This window comes from Phyllostomus hastatus, unplaced genomic scaffold (assembly GCF_019186645.2).
Source record: "Phyllostomus hastatus isolate PE091 unplaced genomic scaffold, TTU_PhHast_1.1 phas_scaffold_55, whole genome shotgun sequence".
In the NCBI taxonomy this organism is placed as follows: domain Eukaryota; kingdom Metazoa; phylum Chordata; class Mammalia; order Chiroptera; family Phyllostomidae; genus Phyllostomus; species Phyllostomus hastatus.
The window spans coordinates 1,218,761-1,244,101 of NW_025334035.1; the positions used below are offsets into that span (position 1 = coordinate 1,218,761).

The following is a 25,341-nucleotide window of genomic DNA, read 5'->3' on the forward strand; positions in this document are numbered from 1 at the left end:
AGGTAACCCAGTCCGCTGCTGGGCCAGGGCTGGTCATGTCTCCTGACTGTCACCTTGGGCTTTTGGCCGCTGTTTCCTGTTTGGTGTCCTGCGTCTTCGTGATAAGTTGACTTGGGTTGGGGGGGGTGCTACCACACCCCCACCGGCTGGGGACTGTAGAAATCGCACCTGCGCAGAGCCTTCCCAAGACGCTGCTTCGGGCCAGACCCACCCTCTTTGCCCTGTTGTTCCGTCACCGGTTGCCACGGAGACTGCACTGTTTACCTTCCTCTTCTGCCAGAGCCCGGAGTTCAGTTGAGGTTAGGAGGCTCCCAACCTGAGCTGGTATAGTAATTTGTGCCGTTGAGGTAAGTACATCTGGTCCCACCCCACCCATGCAGCCCTCAGCTCTCTACCCAAAGCCTTGTGCCCTTTGGGTTCAGCCCTAATTGAGGTCTAATTTCGATTTGTTTGGAGGCTACTCAGATTTACTTAGGAGTCTTGTGTTAAAATTGAACGCCATGCTCAGACAAACTTGGGAGAGGCCACAGGAAGGTCCGGACTAGGAAGAAATGGGGAGACTCCGCGCTTAGACGCCCGGAGTGCTCGGCCTGGTCGAGATCTGCTGTTTGAGGGGCTTCAGAGAGCCAGACACCCCTCCGGGCAGGCGCTCGGAGTTTTGGGTAGGGATTCGGGTGGGGCGCCTTTAAGGCCTGAGGGAGGCAGTTTTCACAACCTGAGCTGTGTACCCACGAGGCGGGAGAATTTTAGTCTTTCTGTTGCTGCCGGCCTCGGCTTGCTGCCTTCTCCTGTGTTTTCCTTCCTGTTCTCGCCTTTCCTTTGTCCTGGGAAGTTTTTAGATTCTTTTATCTGCCAATAGGCTCAACACCCAGTTGCCAGTTTAAAGATAATGACAGTTGTTCACTTTTAAAGAAAACCTGTCTGGGTTCATCTGTTTGTCAGTATCTAGTGAAATCGAACAGTACTCTCTAACACAGCAATTCTAACGAGTCATAAAAATGCACCAATCTGTTCACCAAAAGACATGTATGAGAATCTTCACAGCATTCTCACGATAGGCCCCAAGCTGGAAAGAACCCAAGTATCCATAAACAATGAAAAGGAGAGATGAATTTTGGTATATTTATGCCACTGTATACTACTACACAGCAATGAGAATGAGCAAACTACAACTATATGAACTACCCGGATGAATCTTAGCAACATAATGTCGAGTGAAAGAAGTCAGATACAAAAGAGTACATCCTGTATGATTCCATAGATGTGAAGTTCAAAAACAACAAGACTAATTTGTAGTGTTAAAAGTCAGGAGAGTGGTTACTGTGAGGGTCGGGGTGGGGCAGAGTGGCTGGAAAGAGGCGAGCTGGCTACCCAGATGTGTTCATTCTGTATGCAGATTATGATTTAGGCACTTTTTGGTATGTATGTCACATAAGAAAAACTGACATTTAAAAAAGGACAAATTGGATTCAGTTGATCTAAAAGAAGTTTGTCTTTGTTCAGGACTTTGGAAACCCCAAATGGCCAAACTACTGCAACCTCCACCCAAGTTCCTGCCCTTGGAGTGGTACATTGCTAACAAGAACCAGTACCACAGAGCAGAGGCCCAAAGGTCCCAGTCCGAACGCCTGGTGGCAGAAAGCCAGAGGCTTGTGGAGGAAATTGAAAAGACCACAAGGAAATCTCAAAGTGATGTAAACAAAAAACTAGGTGAGATGGTGTGGGTGGTGTGCTTGTGAACATGTTCTGACGGAACTGTTCAGGTTCAACTGTGCTGTCATTTGTATTTCATGTTCAGGACTAGTAATGCACTATCTTGAAATATTAGGGAAAAATGTAAATTCTCTAGGTTCTATGTTCAAGTTCACTGCCCCAAGATAGAGACATGGTAACCCAGTCTGTTTTTCAGCCATCCATCATCTATGATTTATTCATTTATTGCTTGATATACATTTACTGAGCTTCTGAGGGCATCAGTGGACTAAGTACTGGGACTATCACATGGTGTGATTAGTGTCTACTTTTTAGGGGCTCCCAGCTTGAGGAGGAGAAAGAAATGAACATGAATAATCAGAATAGAACCAGATGGTGCTGGCATAAGGAAAACAAACATAGGAAAGACTTCATAGAGAAACATTTGAGCTGATTCTTAAAGGGCAGGTAATTTTCTCTTTCCAACTAAATCCTTAAAAACACTATGTAAAGGACAGTGCCCTTAAATAAACAAACCGAAAATAAATATAAAATTTCTAAATGCCAAACAAGGATAAGTCAGAGGCCACAAACACAGGTGTCTGAGGCGGCTGGGCAGGTGGGGCAGGGTGAGGAAGACGCCCTGAGATGACCGGGACAGAGGACCGGGACTGACGGGGGCGGGGGTGGCCGGAGAACACGGGCTCCATCCAAGGACGCCACTGCTATTCAACTTCAGCCAGTTCTTTTCCTAGAAAGATTATGAGCCCGGTGTTGCCAAATTGTCTGATTTTTTAAAAAAGAAAATCTGGAAAGCTGAAATTTTACTCATTTTTAAAATGATGGCAGTTGGTTTAATTGTATTTATAACATTGAGCAGGATAAACAAAAACACCTATGAATAAAACCTAGTCTAAGGGTAGCTAGTTTTTCAACCTCCAATAAACCGAAGCTTCTTCAGGTCAGTAATGTTAAATGTTAGGCTGCTCCTGATGAGTTGATCCATATTCCTGATATCAGCCTATAGGCATTTCCTATTCCTGTTCTAAATCATTGTGCAAATAGGTAGGTATTAGGAATGAGGATGTACCATTCATTTTTCACAATAATTGAGTGTCAGGCATGAGACCAAAGATTTCAAGGTCTGAAACTTAACTTCGTTGATTCATTAACTGATTTAAAAAAATCAACCACTTAGCATGGCATTATAAAACATCATATATCTAGGAATTAACCAACAAAAGATGTGTAAGAATTCTACACTGAAAAATGCAAAATGTTATTGAAAGAAATAGAAGGAACTGCATAGATTCAATGCAATGCCAGTCAAAATCTCAGCAGGTTTTTTAAAAATAAAATCAGCAAACGGCTTCTAAAATTCATATGGAAATACCAAAGATCAAGAATGGACATGGCTCTCTTGAAGACTAAAACTGGAAGATACTTACTGTAGTTTCTGAGACCCATGATAAAGCTATCATAATTAAACCAGTGAGGTTTAGGCAAGGATAGACAAATTGACCAGTGGAACAAAACAGAGTCCAGGAACAAACCCACACATAGGTAGTCACCTGATTTATGGTAAAACAATACTGCAGTGCAGCAGGAAAAAGATGGTCTTTGCAATAAGTGGGTCAATTCGATATTATTATGGAAAAATTATATCCTGACCCTTACCTCATATATATATCATATATATATCAATCTAGGTAGAATGCATATCTAAATAGGAAAGGTAAACATAAAACTTTTGGTGAAGAAAATATTTATGACTTGAAGTAGGCAAAGACTTATTATTCTTAAGACATAAAATCATCAATCATAAAAGAAAAAATAATAAATTAGACTATATTAAAATGAAGAACCTTTGTTTATGAAAAGACTCCATTAAGAGACCAAGAAAGCAACCCACAGAGTATACAAGTATTCATATTATATATTCATATTACATATATACAATATGTTCATAATATACAAAGGATTTGTATCCAGAACATATATAGGAGGAAGCGTAAATTGGAAAACTTATACCGTGCACACTGGAAGTGCAACTGCTTTAGACAGCTTTGGCAGTGTCTACTGAAGCTGAACTTATCGCACACACTTTGACCTAGATATCCCACTTTTACGTATATACCAACACAGATTCTAACATATGTTTATGAAAGGTATATGCCACAATGTTCAAAGTAGTGCTCCTTGTAACAGCTCCAGCCTTGAAACTGTCTATGTGCTCATCAACAATAGTGGTCATAGAAATGTCAAAGAGGCTGGGAGCTGAGCAAATATGAATTTGAACTGGTGACTTGAGGTTATTGGTGACCTTTGAGGTGGCAGGTCCAATAGGGTAGTGGAAGATGCAAGGTGAGGGTGGAAGTCACTTACAAAACGTGAGTGGGGAGGCTTCTGTTTACGTGGTGGATGGAACACATGCATTAGTCTTCCTTTCTGTTTTCAGTCCAACAGAGTAGCAGTAAAGGGTTAATGAAAAGTATGCCTCAAAGATGAGACGGTGGTGGGGGGAGCAGCACTAGATAAATGATAAAGATTTTGGAAACTAGAAAGCAAAAGGACAAGTAGTAACACACTCAGAACCTGCAGAAAGCCTAGGTAGGTGGAGGATAATGAGACGCTAGCTGATTCATGCTATAGATTCATACTGCAGAAAACTTGAAATGCTCGAAATTGGAAGCATCCAGTTGCTTCTGACGCTGGAGATTCAGAATAGAGCTAGAAACAAGATTGGTCGAAAGTCTTTGCAGAGACCCCTCCCCAGTCTGGCTCTCCTTCCCTAACAGAAGGCTAAAAGCTCAAAGATTCAATAAAAGTCTACTCACTAGTAACTCCACCAGTCCCTAGGTTACTGGTTCCTAGGTTACTGGTTGCCAAGCTTATACCTTCAGACAGGGTATTGGAAGATTCCTCCATGGAGAAACTAACTGGTTGAAAAGAAAGATCTACAGATAATAAAATTTGGTGATTCTCTGACGGGATGCCTGGGCCCTGTCTGATTTCTGTAGACAATAAAGCATTCTGGCCGACAAGCCCTGTCCCTGTAGACGGAGCTCCCAGTTAGCGTTTTACCATTTTATTTTTAAAGGTAATCAGATAAAAACCACCAGACGTTTGAGGAAAGCCTGTAACATGACAGACACCAAAACAGGTAAACCATCAAACACACAGAAATTCAAGAAACAGTATGTGCAGAGCAAAAGAAAAATTATATATATACCACAAGGTCTTCAGAAAACTTAGAGTAGACATCACATCCATGGAGTAATAAAAGGGGTCTTAAAAAAGAGAAGACTCAGAAAACAAGCAAGTGTTCTTAGAAATTAAAAACACACGAGCGCAGGACATCTTTAAAAATCAAAGGAAAAGCTGAGAGGTAAAGGTGAAGAGTCTCCAGGACGTAGAGTGAAAAGGGACAGGGACAGGTCACAGGGAGGCTGAATACCTAATAGGACTCCTAGACAGGAGCACAGAGAAAATGGGGCAGCAGAAGTCGTCCATGACAGAATGCAGCAAACCTTTCTAGAACTGAGGGATCTAGGTGTTCAGATCAAAGGGGCCTGCCTTGTGTCTGGCGTAGTAACTGAATAAGGTTGATACCAGTGTGAACTTTTAGGATACTTAGAAAATAGGGAAGAAAGGCCTAAAAACTTTTCAGGTCACATAGAAGAAATCTAGAATCAGAATGACATTAGACTTCTCAACAGAAACTTTGGAAACCAGAAGGAAATGAAGCAATGCCATCAAAATTCTAAGTGAAAATTATTTACAACCTATAAATCTACACACAGCCAACTATAATCAAATGATGGATAAGATAAATAAAGGCATTCCAGACTTCCAAGTTTTCAAAAATCTTACCTCACATCCACCCATTGGCTAGGAAGCTGCTGAAGGTTGTGTTTCAGCACATTGAAGAAGGAAACCAAGAAACAGGAGTAAATGAAATCCAGGAGAGAGGACTCCAATGGATGGGAAAGTGAAGGGAATTCCTAGAATGGTGATGAAGCAAAGTCACAGGATGATAGCCACACATCCAGCTGGAGACTGGGCAGCAGGAGGAAGCGCTGCGGGAGAGAGGTGTCCAGCAAAGGAACAGAATCAGTTGGTTACTCGATGGGTTGGAATATACTGAGAGGACACTCATACAGTAGCCCACTCCCGCCCACGAGGGACATGTTCTCAGGTCCCCAGTGGAGGCCTAAAAGTGTGCATAGTACCCAATCCTCTACAAGGGAGACCCCAAAAATGGAATTTATTTATGAAAATTGTGTATTTATTCACATGTTTAAACTTCAGTCACCTTCAAAGTACTCTCCATTTGATGCAGTGCACCTATCGAAATGTTTTTTTCCACTGAGCAAAACAGTTTTGAACTCATTGATTTTGATGCCTTTTAGTGCTTCTGTCATTTCTTTGCTTCACCTCTTCCATAGCGGCAAAAAGTTTCCCTTTGAGGACGTTTTCCATCTGGGTAAACAAAAAAAGTCACTCTAGGTGAGACCGGGTGAATAGGGAGAGTGGGGCATGGGGGTCATGCCATTTTTGGTCAAAAATTACTGACCACTCAGCGCACTGCGGGCAGATGTGCTCATAAATCACCCATCTTGAAATGGGCAAACATATTGAGTCTTCAAACAAAATTCACTGAAGCTGAATACAGCCTCTCACAACAACGCCAGCTGGTACACTGACATGGATGGATTCCTGGAACACTCACCTGGCAGGGGAAGCCTGTACTACAAGGGGCCCGCCCTCCAGAAGATAATTCCATTGTTTTTTGGGTTCCCCCGTGTATATACTATGTTTTTTCCCCGTATGTACATACCTTTTCACTGAAAGGAAGCACTTTACAGCGTCTCTCTGGCACATCCCAATTGCCAGAGTCTCTACTACTCTTGTGTGTTGGGGCCATTTTAAGTAAAATAAGGGTGACCTGAACATAAGCACTGCGATCCTGCAACCGTCAATCTGATAATCGAGACACTGCTAAGCAAGTGACCGAGCGCAGTGTTGTGTTTGCAGAGTGGATGCGGTGGACGAAGGGATGGTTCATGTCCCCGGCAGGACAGGGTGAAGAAGTGCGAGAGTTCAGAATGGTGCACAATTTAAAACTTACAAATTATTTTTTTTCTGGAATTTCCTATATATTTTTAGACCTCAGTTGACTACAGGTAACTAAAACTGTAGATAGCAAAGCTGCAGATAAGGAAGCCTGCTGTGGTTCTATTAGAAAGTTTGAAGAAAAATTAGTAATAAATATATGGAAAATAAAGCAACAATACAATTATTAACCCTTCCAAAAAAACCAAAAAGCTGTGGTAAGGACAGACATTTATCCTAGTATACTACATAGTTTAGGTGTATGTAACATTTACATATTTATAATAATACCAATGATCATTGAGTCATTACTTAACAAAATGGTGAGACAACTACTGGGAAGATGGAAGGAGCAGAGTGTGTTGTGAAAGTTGTGTGAGAATGAATAAACCCGTTCTTCCCTTTGCTCATAGGAAGTCGATAGATAATGCTCAAGCTGAAAATGAACACACAGCAGTGTAAGCGCTTAGTGGCTGTTCCCAGGAAGTGGGAATGGGTGGGGTCCGTCAGAGAATTCTGACACTTGTAACACTATTTGACTTTTCAAGCAATGTACATTTATATCTTTGATAAAATTAAAACTTATTTAAAACAGTGGACATTGAAGAATTAGAATCAATGAGTGTAGAATGGTCCTTGGATTAATTTGTTGTTGAATATAAGGAGATATATTTTCCTTCCCTCCTTCCCTCCCTAAGAAACTCTAAGAAGAAAAGAACAGGTCTCAGGTCATTTTGCAATAGCCTTCAAGTCTCTAATCCCAAAGCTGGCCGCATTGGGAATAGACTGACCGTGCGGTAACTTCTCTGTGTGCTTCAGAACAGAGACTCGAGGAAGTCAGGTTCTGGAAGAAGGAGCTAGATGACAAACTTGAGCAGCTTGTGTATGTGACTGAAGATCTGCTTGCCTACAAGACCAGACTGGAGAAAGCCCTGGAGAGCCTGAAGGAGCCCATGCGCATCACTCAGATGTGCCTGGAATACAGGTAGGAGGGACAGTTCCCGCAGTGAGTCACCCGCTGTGAGAAATGAAGTGCTGGGCAGTGGAAGCTGACTGTGTGAGCTGGTGGGTTCGAATGAGGCAAATGAGCATGTGTTCTTCTAGAGCCTGAAATTATCTCGGCATGCCCGTGGTGCTGGGCAGTGGAAGGAGCACTAGACTGGGTTCATGTCTAAACTCTGCTCTTGACCAACTTAAATATAAGTTAGGCCTAGGTTTGGCTGTGGGTAATCAGAAAACCACAAAATAACACTGAACTTAAATAAGGTAGTTTCTTTTGCTCTCACATTCCCGGAGTCTGGAGACGGTTCAGGGTGGCATGGTGTGCCACAGTGTCAGGGCCCCGGGCTTTTTCCGTCTTGCCGCCCCACTGCACGTGGCTTTCACTCCCGCGGTTACCTGGAGATTCGGGGTGGCAGCTGGAGCTCCAGCCACTGTGTCTACATTCCAGCAAGTAGGAATAACTGGGGTTTGGCATTCGCCATCTCTACTTGTATCCTGTTGCCCAGAACTTAGTCGCATGGCCACACCACTAGAAACCAGGAAATGGCAGTCTTTATTTTGGGCAGGCAGAGCAGATGCTACAGTTACTAGTGGACAAAAAGTCTGCTCCTACACACAGAGGCACACAGAAGCACTTTGTCCAGAGACCACTGTGCAAACAAACCTCTTTGTTATAATTCCTTTCCTGTGAGTCCCGTGAGTAGGATAATTGCTCTGGGCTAACAGTGACTCCCTGTTGCAGTGCTAGATGGCGCTCCCTAACAGGCCTTCTTGCTAGCAGCTTGGCCCCCTCCGAGCCAGTGCGTCCTCCATGCTGGCTTTGGAGTGAACTTTTCTGAGTGTAGATTTTTGCATATTACCCCATGCTTTAAATTTTTTTTTTTAAATTGCAACCCTACACCCTAATACCTTCCAGATAAACTTCAAACTTCTTAGCCTAGCCAACAGGGTTCCTCATGACCCGGGCCCTCTGTGACCTCTCGAGGCCCAGACGTCACCTCCAACGGTGGGGTGTGCTTAATGCTGAGCTACTTGCAATTTCCCAAACACACCCTGGCTCTGTCCACACTGTTTGCCCTTGCTGGAAAGCCCTCAGTGAGCTTAGCCAGGACCCTCTGCAGAAACTGGGCTGCGGTCTCCCCAGCCACATGTAGAGTTTGTGAAGCAAAGGTAAAATCACCATTGAAGAGGCCAGCATTCCAATCAGCTGAAGTCTACATCTAAGTGTGATTAGAATGTAGACGTTGCTAAGCTGATTGTGTGCTACTGTATGTCTGGGACTGTGATTTCTGCTTTTATAGCTCATCAGTTCCTTGCCACCACCTTAATGAAGTTCTAATTATTATCCCCATTTCACAGAAGAGGAAACCAAGGCACAGATGAAATTATACAGTGTTCCCAAGGCCACACAGCTGGAGAGGGGGGGAGCCTTGATCCCAAGTGCTGTCAGGCAGTGACTGGTCACTTTTGGGAGTAACATAATAGAGTGGTTAAAAGCACGTATGATGCCCGCTTCTGTGACATTGGGCTTATTAACCTCACTGAAATTCAGGTTCCTCACCTGTACTTGAATGGGCTAATTAAGTGAGAACACCCATATCAAAAGCTTAGCACAACGCCTGTTGCATAGCGAGTGCTCAGTTGTGGGGTCATGTTAATGTTGGTATTATTATCCTTAAAGCATCTTTCTGGATTCCAGTCCTTGTCAGAAAATGGAACTAGGATCAAGGAAGGCAGCATATGGCTTTGAAATGTTAAGCCAAAAGAAGTGTTTCCACTAAATAGGTAAGAAGGAAAAGACTTCAGAGCTGACGTCCAGACTGAAGGGGAAATGTCCGTCTGGCATTTTCCAGACCAGGTGACCAGTCATCGATCAAACTTTCTTCATGGCACTTTGGACTTTTCTTTTCAAGGCTCAGAGAGACTAACTAGGGCACCTCCCTGACCACTGTCACCCAGGCAGGTGCAGTGCTACTCCGACCAGTTGTCCAGATGAAATGTCCAGGTGTTAGTGAATGCTGAGATGCCTTCCTCCACCTGTTGGATGACCTGCCGCCTTTCTCTGGTCAGGGAGAAGCGAGTTGGCATTGACCTGGTGCATGATGAAGTGGAGCAGGAGCTCATAAAGGAGGCCGAGATCCTCCAGGGGGTGATGGCCTTGCTGACCCGCACCCTGGAGGAGACAACTGAGCAGATCAGGTACGGCCATTCAGGGCCACCTGCACATCCCCACTGGGCATATCGAGAAAAGAGAGCACCCACACATGCTGGGCTCCAGGTCACAGAGAGGATGGGGTTTAATGCTCCTACGAGCACTTCCCATGACCTGAGGTGGCTTGGCAACACTCAGGATGAGGCCTGGACAACCCTCCGGTGGCGGGTGGGGATGGGACCAGGTCTCAGCCCTGACTATAAACTAGAGGACACTGGAAGTGGTTTTGTCCTAGGGCTGGTCTCTCTCATAGAGTATGCCACAGTGGTGGCATCAGAAAATGTCACGGTTGGAGGAAGGATGTTGAAGTCCAGGCTCGGTTACATTAGCTTGTCACCAAGCATCTAATGGTGTATATATGTGTGTGTGGCGGGGGGCAGGTTGGGTGATGGTGGGCGGGGGAGGAAGTGCCACCATCCCACACCAGAGCTACTTTGGCTGCATTTTCCAGGGCCTCCCAAGAAACAACAGGTGCTAGCTACCTGGGCACTCCAGAGGGAGAAACCTTGACCTTCTCTTTTCAGGCTGAACCGCGCTGCAAAGTACAATCTGGAAAAGGATTTGAAAGACAAGTTTGTGGCCTTGACCATTGACGATACCTGCTTCTCCCTCACCAATAACTCGCCAAACATCAGATATTCTGAGGACGTCGTGAGGGTGGAACCAAAGTGAGTGAGTCCTGGCTGCTGGCCTGGCCACGCTGTCTTCCTCCCCGCTCTGTGGTGTCCCCGCACCCCTCAGACAGGCCGGAGGCCCTGGCACATTGTCGTGACAGCCAGCTGGGAGCTAGGGAGAGGCAGTCCTGGGGCAGAGTCGGGCTGCGCGGTGACTTCCCAGAGGACAGGGCTGGAGGGTCCTTGCTCCTCCAGGTTGGGCCCCACTTCAAGAAAGTCTGATGTAAAACCTTTAAACATTTGAAGTATTCTTTTTCCTATTTAGTGTTTTTAACAAGTAAAAGAATCTAAAAATGTATAAAGAACAAGTTAATACTTTTCCTCTGTCCCTGTATGATGTTACCCCAGAGATGACTACTGCTATCTGTATGTTCATACCAATGTATGTATATACTCACACACACTTTTAAGAATCCGTCTTTTGCTATAAGAGAGAGAGGGGGAAGTATCGATTTGTCCTTCCACTTACTGATGCATTCACTGATTGACTGCATGTGCCCTGACCAGGGATCAAACCCACAACCTTGGTGTATCTGGATGATGCTCCAACCCACTGAGCTACCTGGCCAGGACAAATTTGATTTTGTTTACAAAAATGGGATAATACTATGTACCTTTTCTGTAGCATCTACCTTACATTTTTCAATTAATATTTCATCACAGGCCTAACTCATTATAGTTTTTAAACTATAGTTTCATGTTGAGGTCAAACATACATGCAGAAAAATACATAAATAATAATAAACACACAGTTTAATAAATTATCATTGTGTTACCCCAACACTTAGCCGCTGAAAACAACAAACATGTAAAATATCTCTGTTTCAGTGGCTCGGGGACCCAAGCATTGCTCAGTCGGTGCCTCTGGCTCCTGTCCCACGTGGCTGTAGTTACGCTGTCTTCTGGGCTGCGGTCTTACATGGGGTCTTGACTGGTTGGGGTGGGGACCCGCTTCCAGGTGGCTCCTGTGCTTGTGGCATGCCTTGCCACGTGAGCCTCCCTCCCCCACCACTAGCTCTCTCAGCCCTTGGTGGCTGGCTCCCCCCTCCCCCCCAGTGAATGATCCAAGAGGAAACAAGGGAGAGAGCGCACTCAAGACAAAAGCCTGGTCCGCTTTTAGCCCAGTCCCAGGACTGACCTCTTATCGCTGCTGTTTGTGAGGAATGGGTCCCTGAGTCCACCGCACAGCTCATGGGAGATGGCACACACAAGGGTGCAAATGCCAGGAGGAGGGTCACTGGCGTCTGCCGTCTCAGAGGCTGTTGCTAGTCACAGCCACGTGGACCCACCGGCCAGGTCAGGGTGTGGAACATGACCACCACCAGAGAAACCCACATGCTGTCCCCTCTCAGTCAGTAGCCCCTCCCTTCTCCCCAAAGGCAACCACGTTCCTGACTCCAATAGCTGTGTCTGCTTTTATGCTTATCAAAGGGCATCATATGCTATCTGTTTTATGTGTCAGTTTTCTTCCAATCAGCGTCATTTTGAGATTCATCAGTGTTGTTATGTAAAGCAGTTGCTTATCAAAGCAGCACTTTATTTATATCAGTATGGACTCATGGTTTCCTGTTTTATTCAGTATGTTGTAATCTGTCACTATTATTATTTATTTTGATGCTCAAATTGTCTCTACCTGTGTGATCCTGACCAAGTTACTTCCTCTCTCTGAGCCTCAGTTTTCCTCATCTGTAAAAAGGGGGTTATGAAAGTTAGCTCACTAGGCCTTCATGATAACTAAATGCGATCATGTCTTTAAAGAGCCGTCCTGGTGCCTGGCACAGAGTAGGTAGGTTTCCCCAAAGGGACAGCTATTGCCACCGACAGACCACTGTTCACTCTGCCCGGTGGTAAAGGCAGGGCTCGCTTCCAGGGCATTTCCAGGAGCTTGCCCCGCCACCCCTCCCCAGCCCCAGTGTTCTGTGAACAAATGTGTGGGTTCTGTTCCAGCTCTGTGAGTCTGGAGGACTGGTTGGACTTCTCCAACGCCAACCTGGAGAAGGCCGACAAGCAGAGGAACAACTCCCTGACGCTGAAGGCCCTGGTGGACCGAGTCCTGTCCCAGACGGCCAGAGACATGCGCAAGCAATGTGACGTGGTGGACACGGCCTTCAAGAATGGGCTGAAGGAGACCAAGGATGCCAGGGACAAGCTGGCCACTCATTTGGCCAAGGTGAGCTCCCTGCAGGGAACACGGGAGAGCACCCTGTGAAGGTTTCACTGTGGAAACTGGGATGTCCTCTGGGCCAGGCGCTGGCTGTCTGCGCTTGTGAATCTGGGCTCACTGAGGAGTAAGGGTTAGGCACTTTGCTCTGTCGTGGCAGCAGGCTTTGGGGTTGGGGGCCTGGAGTGATAATCGGGCCTCCTCTGGGCCTCCCCTGTCACTCGTTGCTGCAAAGAACAGGCTGTGTCCTCACTCCAGGCCTCAGTTTCCCCTTATGTGAAATATGGAGATGGATGATACGGTCTCAGACCTTGTTTATGACTCGGAAGTTCCACGAGTTGAAAGCAACCAATGTCTCCGAACTCAGCCGCAACTTGGGGTTCTGGCTGGTTGTCCCTCTCATTTATCTATCCAGTGGTGTGCTGGTCAGCTGGCTCTCAGGAAAATGAGTCAGTCCATAGAAGTCCCTGATGGGTAGAATGTGCAGGTTTCCATGGTGTAAGTACATTCATTATGGTTGATTTCAAGCTACCCATTTAACAATGGTCTGGCAAAGTCCCTGAGTATTTAACCATCAGAGCCCATGTGAGCCCGCCCCAGTATCCCTCCCTCACCCGCAAGGACCCCTGGGTCCTGAGCATATATGACCATTCCACAGGCTAACTCAGGGACATTGAGAGGTTGAGTCCAGGGGAACAAGTGCTCAGTTTGGACTGAAGACACGTGAGTCCAAACCTGGTCCCGCAACAGACCAGCTAAGTAACTCCTGCAGATCGATCCCTCGCGCTCTCTGAGCCTCGTGCCTCACCTGTGACATGTGACAGCGACCCAACTCTTGCATTTTACTGATGGCGAAAGCGGGGCATAGGGAGTGGAAGGGACCCTGGGTGGCAGGGTGCACTGCTGGCAGCTTGGGACTAGAGCCTGGGCCTGCTCCACTCCCAAGGCCTTGCCCCCTGATGCATCCATGCCTGCCCTGCTGCGACCCCGAGTCTAGCTGTCAGACGAGACTGGTTTCTGCAGTGCGCAGGGTGGGCTGGAGTTTAACGGAAGGTTGTACTGCGATAGCACTTCCTATCATAATCTGTTGCAAATGTTCATTTGTGCGTGCTGATCTGTAATGAGATTTTATGTATTTCATCTTGGATAATGTCTTTTCATTCAAATAGGTACTGCCAAGTACTATCTGTGAGCACATGATTTTAATTGGACATACTCATTGCTTGGAAGGCATTTATAGAAGTCTGTTTAGATTCTTCTCCTGATACTGGCCTTTTAGCATGTCATTACAACAGTTCATATTAATCACTTGCTGTTGAAGCGTAGGTAGAAGCTCTTCAATTGCACAATTAAGTGGATTTTGAAATACGGAAACTTCCTTTGTACTTGCTTTGAGGTTCTCTCCTCACCCCCCAAAAAACACTGCTGGCACTTGGAAAATGTATCTGCTGCACATCTGTGCAGGAGTGGAGGCCTTGCTGCTTGTTTTAACTTTCGACAGCACGGGCAGTATGCGCAGCAGCCTGACATTGCTTGTGATTCAACCCACATTAGTTGTTGAAATGACTTCACTGCCGTGTATGCTTTGCATGCTCGTGCTCTCTTGCCTTGTGATTTTAGGTTGAATTTATTAAGATATCTTACTGTTATGTCTGCAGCAAAAATTAATTTGCAAAGCTATTCAGTGTTTTATAGTAGTAGTTGTGGGGGATGGTTCTTGTTCAGGAGAATTTCATTCTTGGTCCTGAGCTAAAAATAAATCACAAGAACATTTTGCCACTGACAAGCCATTGAATTGCTGAATAATAGGGCAAGTCAAAATATTCAGCTTCTATTTCAGACAAAAACTCACAGGACCAATGATGGTCACATCCATGAGGACTGATGAAGTTCGCTGTCAACGATGCCGGTTCAGTGACACACGATGGACTCGAGCGTGTCCTGTGAAGTGCTTCCTGATGAACACTACTACACAGGGGACAACCAGAGGCTTTACGCAGCTTACATTTTCTCAGCTTTTGTAAATATGCTCGACTGAGCCATTTCCTGTTCCACACGTATATGCACCATCATCAGCCATAACATCTCGTAGAGGTTCTACTTTAGGTTGTATTGAATTAGTGTTTTCTCAACTTTTTGAAAATATTCTTGCCTGTAGTTATTTCATGAGACCATTCACAGAGGCCAATTCTTCAGTCACTTCAAAATCAGCCCCGTTCCTTGAATGAACAACTAAGCAGCATCAGAACACCTGCCAACTCATGAAGAGCAAAGGAAAACCATCCAAAATCATGTGCCTTGTTTCTAAACTGACCATCGATCTCGTTCCCAGTGTCCTCAACTCTTCCAGCAGCTATTCCTGCAGACCGGCTAATCCTTTTAAACAGTTTCCTGTTCTCTGGACGCCCTTCCTCAGCTGCTGCAGTCAAACGTGTTTTAATTAACTCACTCTCGGGAAATGGCTTTGCTTGCTGGGCTAACAAATAAGACACTTAGAACCTTACTTTGTGGCCTCATTTTCATTTTTGTTAAGAAATTCTGCAGTGATGAGATACAGTGTTTTTCCGATCTTCGCTCTTCTCTGAGTCAAGACCGTTACAATATGCCGTCTGATAATGACGAATGCCTCGTCCCTTCGGCATGGCTGAGGGTCGTTACTTAATAAACACAGCGCTTTGCTATTGAACGAACAAATCCACACTTCGCTCTGCCCTAAAAGCGCAACACACGAAACCAGCTTCTCTTGTTTTGACATGATGGACACATACTCGTGGTGAACAGTAAAATAGGACATCGCTGTGTGGGGATACACGTTCCACTTGGAAAGCTGGCAAGTTATCGCTGTGTCACCGGATGTGGGTCTAGCACACACAGTCTGTTGTAGCTTCTTAACCCTGACCTTGTAGTTTAAAAACAGCCATATGTAAATGAACGAGCATAGCTGTGTTTCCATAAAACTTTATTATGGACACTAAAGTCTGAATTTTATATAATTTTCAGATGGCATGAAATATTATTCTTTTGATTATTTCAGCTATTTAAAAATGTAAAAACCTTTCATTTCAAAGAGAAGAAAAAAACAAGCCACAGAGAAAGCACAGTTATCCAAAGTATACAAAGAACTCTTAAAACTCGACAGTAAGAAAACAAATAGCCCTGGCTGGTGTGGCTCAGTGGACTGAATGCCAGCGTGTGAACCAAAGTGTCATGGGTTCGATTCCCAGTCAGGGCACATGCCTGGGTTTCAGGCCAGGTCCCCAGTAGGGAGTGTGTGAGAGGCAACCACACATTAATGTTTCTCTTCCTCTCTTTCTCCGTCCCCCTTTCTCTAAAAATAAATACAATTAAATCTTTTAAAAGAGAAAAATAGCCCAATGGAAAAATAGGCAAAAGATCTAAAAAGATACCTCACCAAAGAAGCATACAGATGGTGATTAAGCATATGTAAAGATGCTCACCATCATGTGTCATTAAGGATTGCAAGTTAAAACGAGACACTGCTACACACCTATAGAAAACCTCAAACATGGACCACGCCAAACACTGACAAGGATATAGAGCAACAGGAATTCTCATGCATTGTTGGTTGGCATGCAAAATGCCACAGCTACTTTGGAAGACAGTTTGGCAGTTTCTTCCAAAACTAAACATATGTGTATGATTCAGCAAACTCACTCCTTGGTGTTTACCCAGAAGTGTTGAAAGCTTATGTCCAAACAAAAATCTGCATGTGAATGTTTAGCAGCTTTATTCATAATTGCCAAACTTGGGAGCAACCAAGATACCCTTCAATAGATGAGTGGATCAACAAGCTGTGCTTCATCGTACAGTGGACTATTATTCAGGGGTAAAAAGAAATGAGCTATCAGCCTGCAAAAAGACGTAGAGAAACCTTACATGCATATCACTGAGTGAAGGAAGCCAATCTGAAATTCATGCTGTATGAATCATACTGTGTGATTCCAGCTACGTGATGTGTGGAAACAGTAAAATGGTCAGTGGTTGTCAGGGCTTCAGATGCGGGCTGGGTGGAGAGGAGGGATGAAAAGGAGCTCAGGGGTTAAAGGGCAGTGAAACTATTTTGTATGATATGATAACAGTAGATACATGTTACATACCTGTCAAAATCTCTAGAATGTACAACACAAAGATTGAACCATGATGTAAACTGTCAACTTTAGTTAAACATAATGCATGCAATATTGGTCCATTGGTTATAACAAAGGCACCACATTAATAGAAGACGTTCATAACAGGGGAAGCTGCGTGTTGGGGAAGAGAAGGTATGTGGGAGCTCTAGACTTCTGCTCAATTTTGCTATAAATCTAAAACTGTCCTCAAAACTAAAGTCCATTAATTTACAAAGGATCGCTGGTTCGATTCCCAGTCAGGGCACATGCCTGAGTTGCAGGCCTAGTCCCCAGTAAGGGGTGCATGAGAGGCAACCACACACTGATGTTTCTCTCCTTCTCTTTCTCCCTTCCTCTCTCTAAAAATAAATAAAATACTTAAAAAAAACCCTAAAGTTCATTAATTTCAAAAACAATCTTATTTCAGCTTGTACAAAACCAGTCTGTATAAAAACAGACTGCATTTGGCCCATAGGTCATGGTTTGCCAATTCCTGATTTAACCCATAGTATTTGTGGTTTTAAGAAGTCTGTATGTTTAAGATATTTTAAATGTTTGTAAAACTTAAGGAAATCAGCCTGTTTTTTTAAAAATTATAACAAAATATGTAAGTAAATACTTTAGCCTTGTGATTTCAGTTGAAATTTTAAGTTTGAAGACAAAGTTAAAATATTTGAGAATTTGAGATTAATCATTTTTACTAGTTTACTAGATTGATGAGATCTTTTAAGAACTTCAGAAAGTCTTGTTTGATAAAACAACTCAAGTAGTTTTTAAAAGTTTTATATGAAATTAATAAATACTATATGTTATATATCAAATTTATAAATGCTGCTTTAAATAAACATTCAAAGAATTTTAACCAAGCTTGAAGTGTGAGCAACTATTAACCAAAATCAGTTTAAAGTGATTGTTAAATTTGCTGAATTTGAGAACAGTATAGTATCTGTGAACTGACATAAGGAAAGCTGATGAAATGTTATGAAAAGCCTTAAGAAAACCAAATGCAATGTGTGGACCTCATTTGTATTCTAATTTGAACACTTAGGGAAATTTGGAAGCCAGATATTAGATAATATTAAAGAATCATTCATGTATGTGTGTGTGTGTGAGAGAGACTAAGGTGCCATAGTTATGTTAAAAGACAATAAAAGAGTCCTTATGTCTTAGAAATACATACTCCAGTATTTGAGACTGAACTGAGGTCTGGGATTTGCTTTAAAATAAGCTAATGGGCAGGGGTGGAGAGAGGGGGTTGTAGATGAGACAAGATTGACCACGTATTGATCATTGCGTAAACTGACAATGAGTACCTATGGGTCATCATACTAACTACTTTTGTGTATATTTGGAAATTTCCATGATATAAAGGATTTAAAAAAAACTTAAGGAAGAAATAAAAATGTTAGTTAAATATTAATCTAAAAACCCAAGTAACTTCTAAGTAATCTTTTCTGTGCACGAAGCCACCTTCAAAGAAACCGACACACCTAGGGTTGAACTGCGCACACCCTTTCTTCAGCTTCTGGGGAGCAGAGTGAGTGCTGGTGGCTGGACTGCCAAGGAAGTGGGCACCTTTCTGCTCCTGATACGAAGGTGCTCAGTCCTGAGGCAGATGGGCAGCCTCCAGCCTTTGCTGAGGGCATTCTCCAGGGAGCTCCCAGTATTTGGGAAGGAGATGAGGAAATATTGGCCCGTCGAGTCCATTCCGTCTGTGAGGTTCTGAGGTTGAGGGAGTTGCCTTGCCTGCCAGTGGCCACTGTTGTAGGGAAGAGAGATCAGACTCATTCTGGGGCCCTGCTTGGGTAGAAATCTGAGGTCCCCCCTTCCTAGTTTATATGACCCCAAGAGACCCCCCAAGAGAGCCTGCAGTTGAGTTTTCAGGAACACAGTCTGGCCTCACCTACTCTAATCCTTTTTTAAGGTCATGGAAGAGATTGCTTCCCAAGAGAAAAATGTTACAGCCCTTGAAAAAGCCATCCTTGACCAAGAAGGGCCTGCCAAGTTGGCTCATACACGCCTGGAGACCAGGACACATCGGCCTAACGTGGAGCTGTGTCGCGATGTGGCCCAGTATCGGCTGATCCAGGAGGTTCACGAGATCAACCACAATGTTGCCAGGTAGGCTGGCAGCCGCGAGGTGGAGGGCCACTGGGGCTCCGTTCAAACCCTGATTGCGAACAGGTCCAGGCTGTGCCATCGTGGGTGAGGCCTGCCTGGCATGAGCACTCTGGTCTATGACGTTTGAGGGGCTCCTTTCTAGAGGACAGTCAAGGGGTTCCTTGTTAACTCCAGCCAGTTGCTGCCATACAGAAAGTGGATACCAGTGTTTAAATCTTTCTGTAGAAGCACAACTCCAGATGTTTAGGTAAAATGCACAGTTTTAAATGTTGGCAGTTCATGGAATCGTCTGTCTTGTGAATCTGGCCTGTGGCCACCCGTCTAAAATCTCTGTTTTAAGGAGGAGATGGGGAGAACGAGTCAATTTGGCTTCTTGCACCGAGCACACAAATGCACTCTTCCCGCTGAAAAAGGGATGTGGAGTGATAAACGATTCCCTTGTGTTCTTCCTCTTCTCCTAGGTTAAAGGAGACATTAGCCCAAGCACAGGTGGAGCTGAAAGGGCTGAATCACAGACAGCTCGCCCTGCAGGAGGAGATCCAGGTCAAAGAAAACACCATCTACATTGACGAAGTGCTGTGCATGCACATGAGGAAGTCCATCCCGCCGCGGGATGGGGACGACCACGGGGAGTGGGCCGGGGGCCTCCGCCCCGACGCTGTCTGCTAAAAGCTGGGGCAGTTCAGATGCTCATTAAATCAACGTCATGAAACAGTAGTACTGAACTCTCATTTCAACCAGGCGGCACTTGCAGTCAGCCCGGGTTCCAGCCTGCTCGGAGCTGAGATTGGGCTGCAAGGGCGTGTGGTGCTGGTGCTGCGGGTGTGGTGGTTGGTGAACCCTTAAAGTCCACGTGGTAGCTAGCGCAGGCCGTTCTGATACTATCACAGGACTTGGGGCCTAGGGAGAGGGGTCCAAGACGTTTTAGCTCAGGTTCACTTCAATTCAGTAGCTGGGCTGGACCCCTTATTCAGACCGTGCCCATCCTACTCAGGAGTGGGGATGTAAACCCGTCTCTTGGCTCTCAAGATTCCTTTTTCCCTGAAAACAATATGACTGCTGACTTAGACCCTGGCTGGTCCCCAGGAAGCCACCTCAAGTCTTACAGGAAGGACACAGATGAGAGAGGAGCAGTCTTGGGCGGGGAGTCTCCACTAGCCTTCCAAAACCTGTAGGGGGCTCTCCCCTCTTCCTTCTGGCTGAAATGAAGAGGACAGGACCGGCAACAACAGGCGGCTGCAGCTCTCAAAAAGTCAGTGTTTTTGTGGGGCTTGAGGAGCGGCGGGCCAGGTTGCTTGCTGTCGTCTGGGGTCCTGTGGGGTCCTAGTGGGAGGATGATTCTGGTCCACAGGTTCGAGAGGGCTAAAGGGCACCAGTGGGCCCGCATGTCGGCTTTGGGGTGGGTGGCTCTGGCAGGCAGCCCTCCAAGTGACACTCTGAGGAGGCTGGAGGCGTGGGGACTGACAGGGCTGGGGCGGCCTATGCAGGGTGTCCAGCATATGTTCAGATCCCAGTGACTGTGGTCACAGGAGAGGCAGCCTGGGGAGGAGGGAGGCCGGGTTCCTGGGCTCCACAGGCAGGTCTTCCCAGCGGCTGGGGAGAGGTGTCCTATAGCACCACCCTGCCGAAGGGCTTCTGGGTTTTGTTTCCTTTCCTGAGTGTAAACAGACTGAGTTTGGTGCTGGTTTCCAGAGCAGTTAATAATCATTTGGAGTACTTTTTTTAAAATACTCAAACAACAGTGAAGGAAAAGAAAAGACACCACTCCCTTTCTCGCCACAGACTCAAGTCGGTGGCCAAAAGTGTGTTCTAGAGTCAGACATTCTTGAGTGCGTGTCCTCCAGCGGTCCCTCCCTCACAGACGGAGCGAGACACCGTGTGTGAAGGGCTTCGTATGGAGGCTGACCCTCCAGTAAATATGAGCCATTTGTAATAGTCCTCTCCACACCCGCATAATCTGCTGTTGTACTTATGGCATAGGCTCAATGTCATATAATTGTTTTCTTCCTTAATTGTACACTACAAGTAGTTTTCCATGTTGCTATTTCACCTCTGTAATTATCTTAATGGTTATATAACCTCTTTAAAATTTTTCACCAAGACCATTTCCATATACCTATACCTACTATTTTTTTTCCCAAAGAGAATTCTGCTTGTTGCTGGCTGCCTTCTGCTGAGTCACAGCCGCTCAAGGATGCACCTGGGTGACTGTCCAAGGAAGACCTCTGCCGTGGGAAACTGCTCATTCTTTCGTTCATTCATTCATTCTAGCATTCAAAGAGCACCTCCTAAGCCTGGGGCTTGCCGTCTCAGCGCCTTCTACGTGTGGAGCTGCTGCCACGCTCTGCACTAACATCCAGTTCCCAATGCTTATTGGGCATCCATTTGGTGTTGGGCAGAGCTCTGGTGGCCTTGGGTCAGGAGACCTGACTTCTAGCTCTGACTCTGCCAGGAAAGTCCCTCCCCCTCTTAAGGCTACCTGTAAAGTGAGAGGATTGGCTTAAATGGCCCAGACCCCTTCCCATCTTTGATGTTCCCTGTCTTGGGACACAAAGTCAATATAGGACGTGGGCCTGACTCCCAGGAGGTTTGCAGTTCCAGTGTTCCATGGTCCAGAGATTCGACGCTGTCAGCAAGGGCTGTTTCTAACTAGGGATGTAGAAACCCTCTTGGAGGCCAAGGGCATCAGCTCCATGCTGATCTGTGCAGTGACCTGGCCGCCCAAGTCCCTCTCAAGAGCTGAGCAAATAGGCAGCCCTCCCCATGCTCTCTCTTGAGAAGCCTCTGGGTACTCTTCTGCTCTGACTTGGAAGGGTCCAAGCTTAGAGGACAGACCTCAGAGTATGTGCTAACCTCATAGGACTATGAGGCCTCTGCCAAAGGATGTGGTGAGCAGGAGTGAAGAGTGTGGGGGAACCCTTCCTTGTTACTACGGCTTTGAGAGGCGAGCAGGCTCAGTGGTGAATTAAGGCCACGGGCTCTGCCGTTAGACTTGGCTCAGACCAGCTCCCTCGTCCACCTGGGGTGACATCTAGGAAGAGTTACTCATCTTCCATGAACTTCAGTTGCCCCCATTTCAGGAGAAATCAGAACAACCTAGTCAGGCTTAAAGCATCTTCAGAATACATCTGAAAATACTACCATTTAAAAAGTTTCAGGCAACAAACATTCACTGAGAACTCACTAGACATTCAATATTGTGTTCAGCACTAAAGACGGAGATTAGGACCAGCGTCTGGGGGACCTGCAGTCTAATGAAGGCAACTAGAAATTATATGGATAATTACAGCAACATGAATTGGTGCAACTATCTTGGGAAACAACTTGATAATACTTCAGGATCACGTACCAGGTGTCCAGCCCTCGAGATACTTTGATGTGCTCGATTTTCACAAACACCCCGAAATGCAGGCAGTAACCCCATTTTAAGATTAGAACATTAAGATTAGTGGAGTTTAAGCCAAAGCCATCCAGCAGTAGTGGTGGAGTGTCCAGATTGGGGTCCGAATCTATTCGAGGATTAATATGGGTTTTCTTAACCTAATCAACTAAGTCTAGCAGATAAGATAAAGATATAAGATTTATCAACTGTTAGCATCTCATCCAAGGCGAGTTTATCGTGTCCTTCCAGAAGCACTGATCCACTGGGAGTTAGACAGTGAGAAATAAAGTTAGCAGGCTTCACTAAAGGGCCTCCTCACTAAGGGGCTGGTGGGGTGGGTGGGGGCAGGAGCATCTTGGTATTGATTCAGGATCGTCTGGCTGGAAGGAAGGGCCAAACAGTTGCCAAAAACCAGAGAGAAAAGACAATTTAAATGCCATTTCATTTAATCGTCTTTAAATAGAACCAGAGTTGAATTTGTTTGAAATCAACGTAATTAAAAGGAGCAGGGGACCAAAGCTCTCCATCCTCAGGGGCTTTGTTAGCAGCGCTCAGTGGGAATCCTCCCAAGGCACACAGCATTCAGCTCATCCGGACCGTCTCAGGAAGGCTGCCCCCCACCCAGGATTCTGTCGGGGTCCTTCTCTGTACCCTGGATTCTGTTGGCCGCACCTGCCCCTACCCAGAGTGCTCATGTCCCATCATCTTCCCCTGCTGCCACCGCTCGGGTCTCATCTGGAGGTGCCAGGGTTGGGCTCACTAAGGCCAGAGCCGTTCTCCCAAGGGACCAGGATCATATCTGGGTAACCATAGGACTGGAGTTCTTACATCCTACTGACGACATGTACAGGTACCCAAAGCTACAAAACCTACAAGAAATAGGAATTCTGAGATGGCAGCCTGAGCTCCCTGTCATACAAAACAAAGTACCTGGTCATGAGTCAAGCTCACAGAGAGTGAGGACCCTGTGGTGGGAAAAAAGGTCTGTCTGTATCCTGAAAGCTGGGAGAGCCCAGGGAGGCTGTGGTAGAGCCATGGGACGTATGAGATTTTAAAGTGCATGCAGGCTTGAGCCCTGGGAAAGGCCAGTCCTTCCAGGCTGAGCACAGGAGAGTCCCACCAGCAGAGTCAGAAGGAACGCCCGAGGGGCTGGAGGAGAGAGAATGATGTCACGGGTGCCAAAATAGAAAGTTTCAAGGCACTGGGGTCCATGGATCAAATGCTCCAGAGCATCGGCTAGGAAAGGAAAAGCATCCTCTAGACTTAACAATTAGGCAGTCACCAGGGACACTTTGCCAAAAGGAATTTTTCCCGTTTTATTTTTTTAATGTATTTTATTGATTATGCTATTACAGTTGTTCCATTTTCCCCCCTTCACTCCCCTCCACCCTGCACACCCCCTCCCACCCACATTCCCCACCTTTAGTTCATGTCCATGTGTCCAAAAGGAATTTTTAAAAAATTTATGTATGTATGTTTGTTTACAGTCTACCTTCAACATTATTTTGTATCGGTACAGTAGCCAGACAATCATATGCTTTACAAAGTGTTTCCTCCGACACCTGAATGCACCCCATCTCATCTGGTTTCAGAAGCTAAGCAAGGCCTGGCCTGGTGAGTCCTTGGAGGGGAGGCCAAAGCAATTTCAGCCGAGTATTGGAGGAAGACGACAAGCACCTGGACTAGGAGATTTCAGCTCCACCCAGCGGCTCCCTTGAAGAGAACAGACGTGGGCTCTGGAGTGCGCAGCAGCTGCTGTCTGTTGCGTGTGTGGGAAGCAGGAGGCCAGTTTGCCTCGGGAGAGAAAGTAGAAGCTGGAGCAGCAGGAGAAAAAAGAAAGAACTCCCTACAGTTCTCCCTTCCTCGGCCCCGGGTGGTTTGTGGGGCCCCAGGTGGTTTGTGGGGCCCCAGGTTCTGTGGGGCACTCAGCATCCTCATACACATTCCCCTTTCTGCTCACTGACTCCCAGTGGGTTTTCTGTGGCTGCCACCCAAGGGAGTTGTAACTCATCGGCCATGTCACTGGACGGGACAAGTTGGCTACATGAGAGGGGGCTGGGGTGGTGGTTATCCCTGAGAGGGAACTTGATGGAGACATGGATGTTTGCTGGGTAGAAAGGGGGATGTTCCAGAGAGTGGCATGGCGTACACAAAGGCAGGGGGCTCAAAGAGCAGAATCTGTTTCTAGGGGAACTGGGTGTGGGTCCCGATAAAGAGTGTTAGAACCTTAAGTCGAAACCAAGCAGGACCTGTTATATAGCCATTGGTAATCCCAACACTTAGCGGCAAACCGTGAACATGCTGAGTACTATTATCTCCAATTTCCGGGGGTGGGAATTGAGGATGGGGGTGGTCACATGGGTAGGATTCAGGACTGACTTACAGAGGTCTCTTGGCTAATGAGTTTCTGATGCTTAATTGGATCTCAGATCCTGAAACTAGGATCTGTTGCTTCAAAGAATTTTTACCTGAAAATTCATGCATGGATTTTGGCAAACCTTTTTAAAAGTGTAAAAGTTGGGAAGACTCTATTCTCTAGAAGCAGGCAGGATTTGCTTGTTCTGTAACTGGATTACGTTCTTTGTAGGGAAGCTGATACAGACGCCAGTGCCTCCAGCAATGCCCCTGCACAGAGAAGCCCTTTGCTTCTCCAGCCAGTCAGCAATGGCACACTCCCATCTGTTGCACATCAGGCCTGCGGCATTGCAGGGTATGTGTATATGGGGGTGGGGGTGGGCCCATTCATTTACTAACTCGTATGCCAAGTACTTGCTGGGCCACAACGTGCAGCGCTTCAGGGACTGTGCTGGGCACTAGAGTAGCGGTGAATCAGACAGAGCTCTTGGTCCCTG

General features: G+C 45.8%; 1 protein-coding gene across 1 annotated transcript; it reads left to right on the forward strand.

Annotated features, from left to right (window-relative positions):
• The first annotated feature begins 288 nt into the window (after window positions 1-288).
• Window positions 289-19,801, forward strand: TEKT1 (tektin 1). The gene is made up of 8 exons (XM_045824540.1): window positions 289-347; window positions 1,504-1,710; window positions 7,627-7,792; window positions 9,880-10,008; window positions 10,546-10,689; window positions 12,643-12,865; window positions 18,911-19,107; window positions 19,569-19,801. Exons 2-8 carry the CDS (start codon window positions 1,521-1,523, stop codon window positions 19,774-19,776), a joined length of 1,257 nt encoding a protein of 418 aa, XP_045680496.1. The 5' UTR covers window positions 289-347; window positions 1,504-1,520; the 3' UTR covers window positions 19,777-19,801.
• Window positions 19,802-25,341: the final 5,540 nt, after the last annotated feature.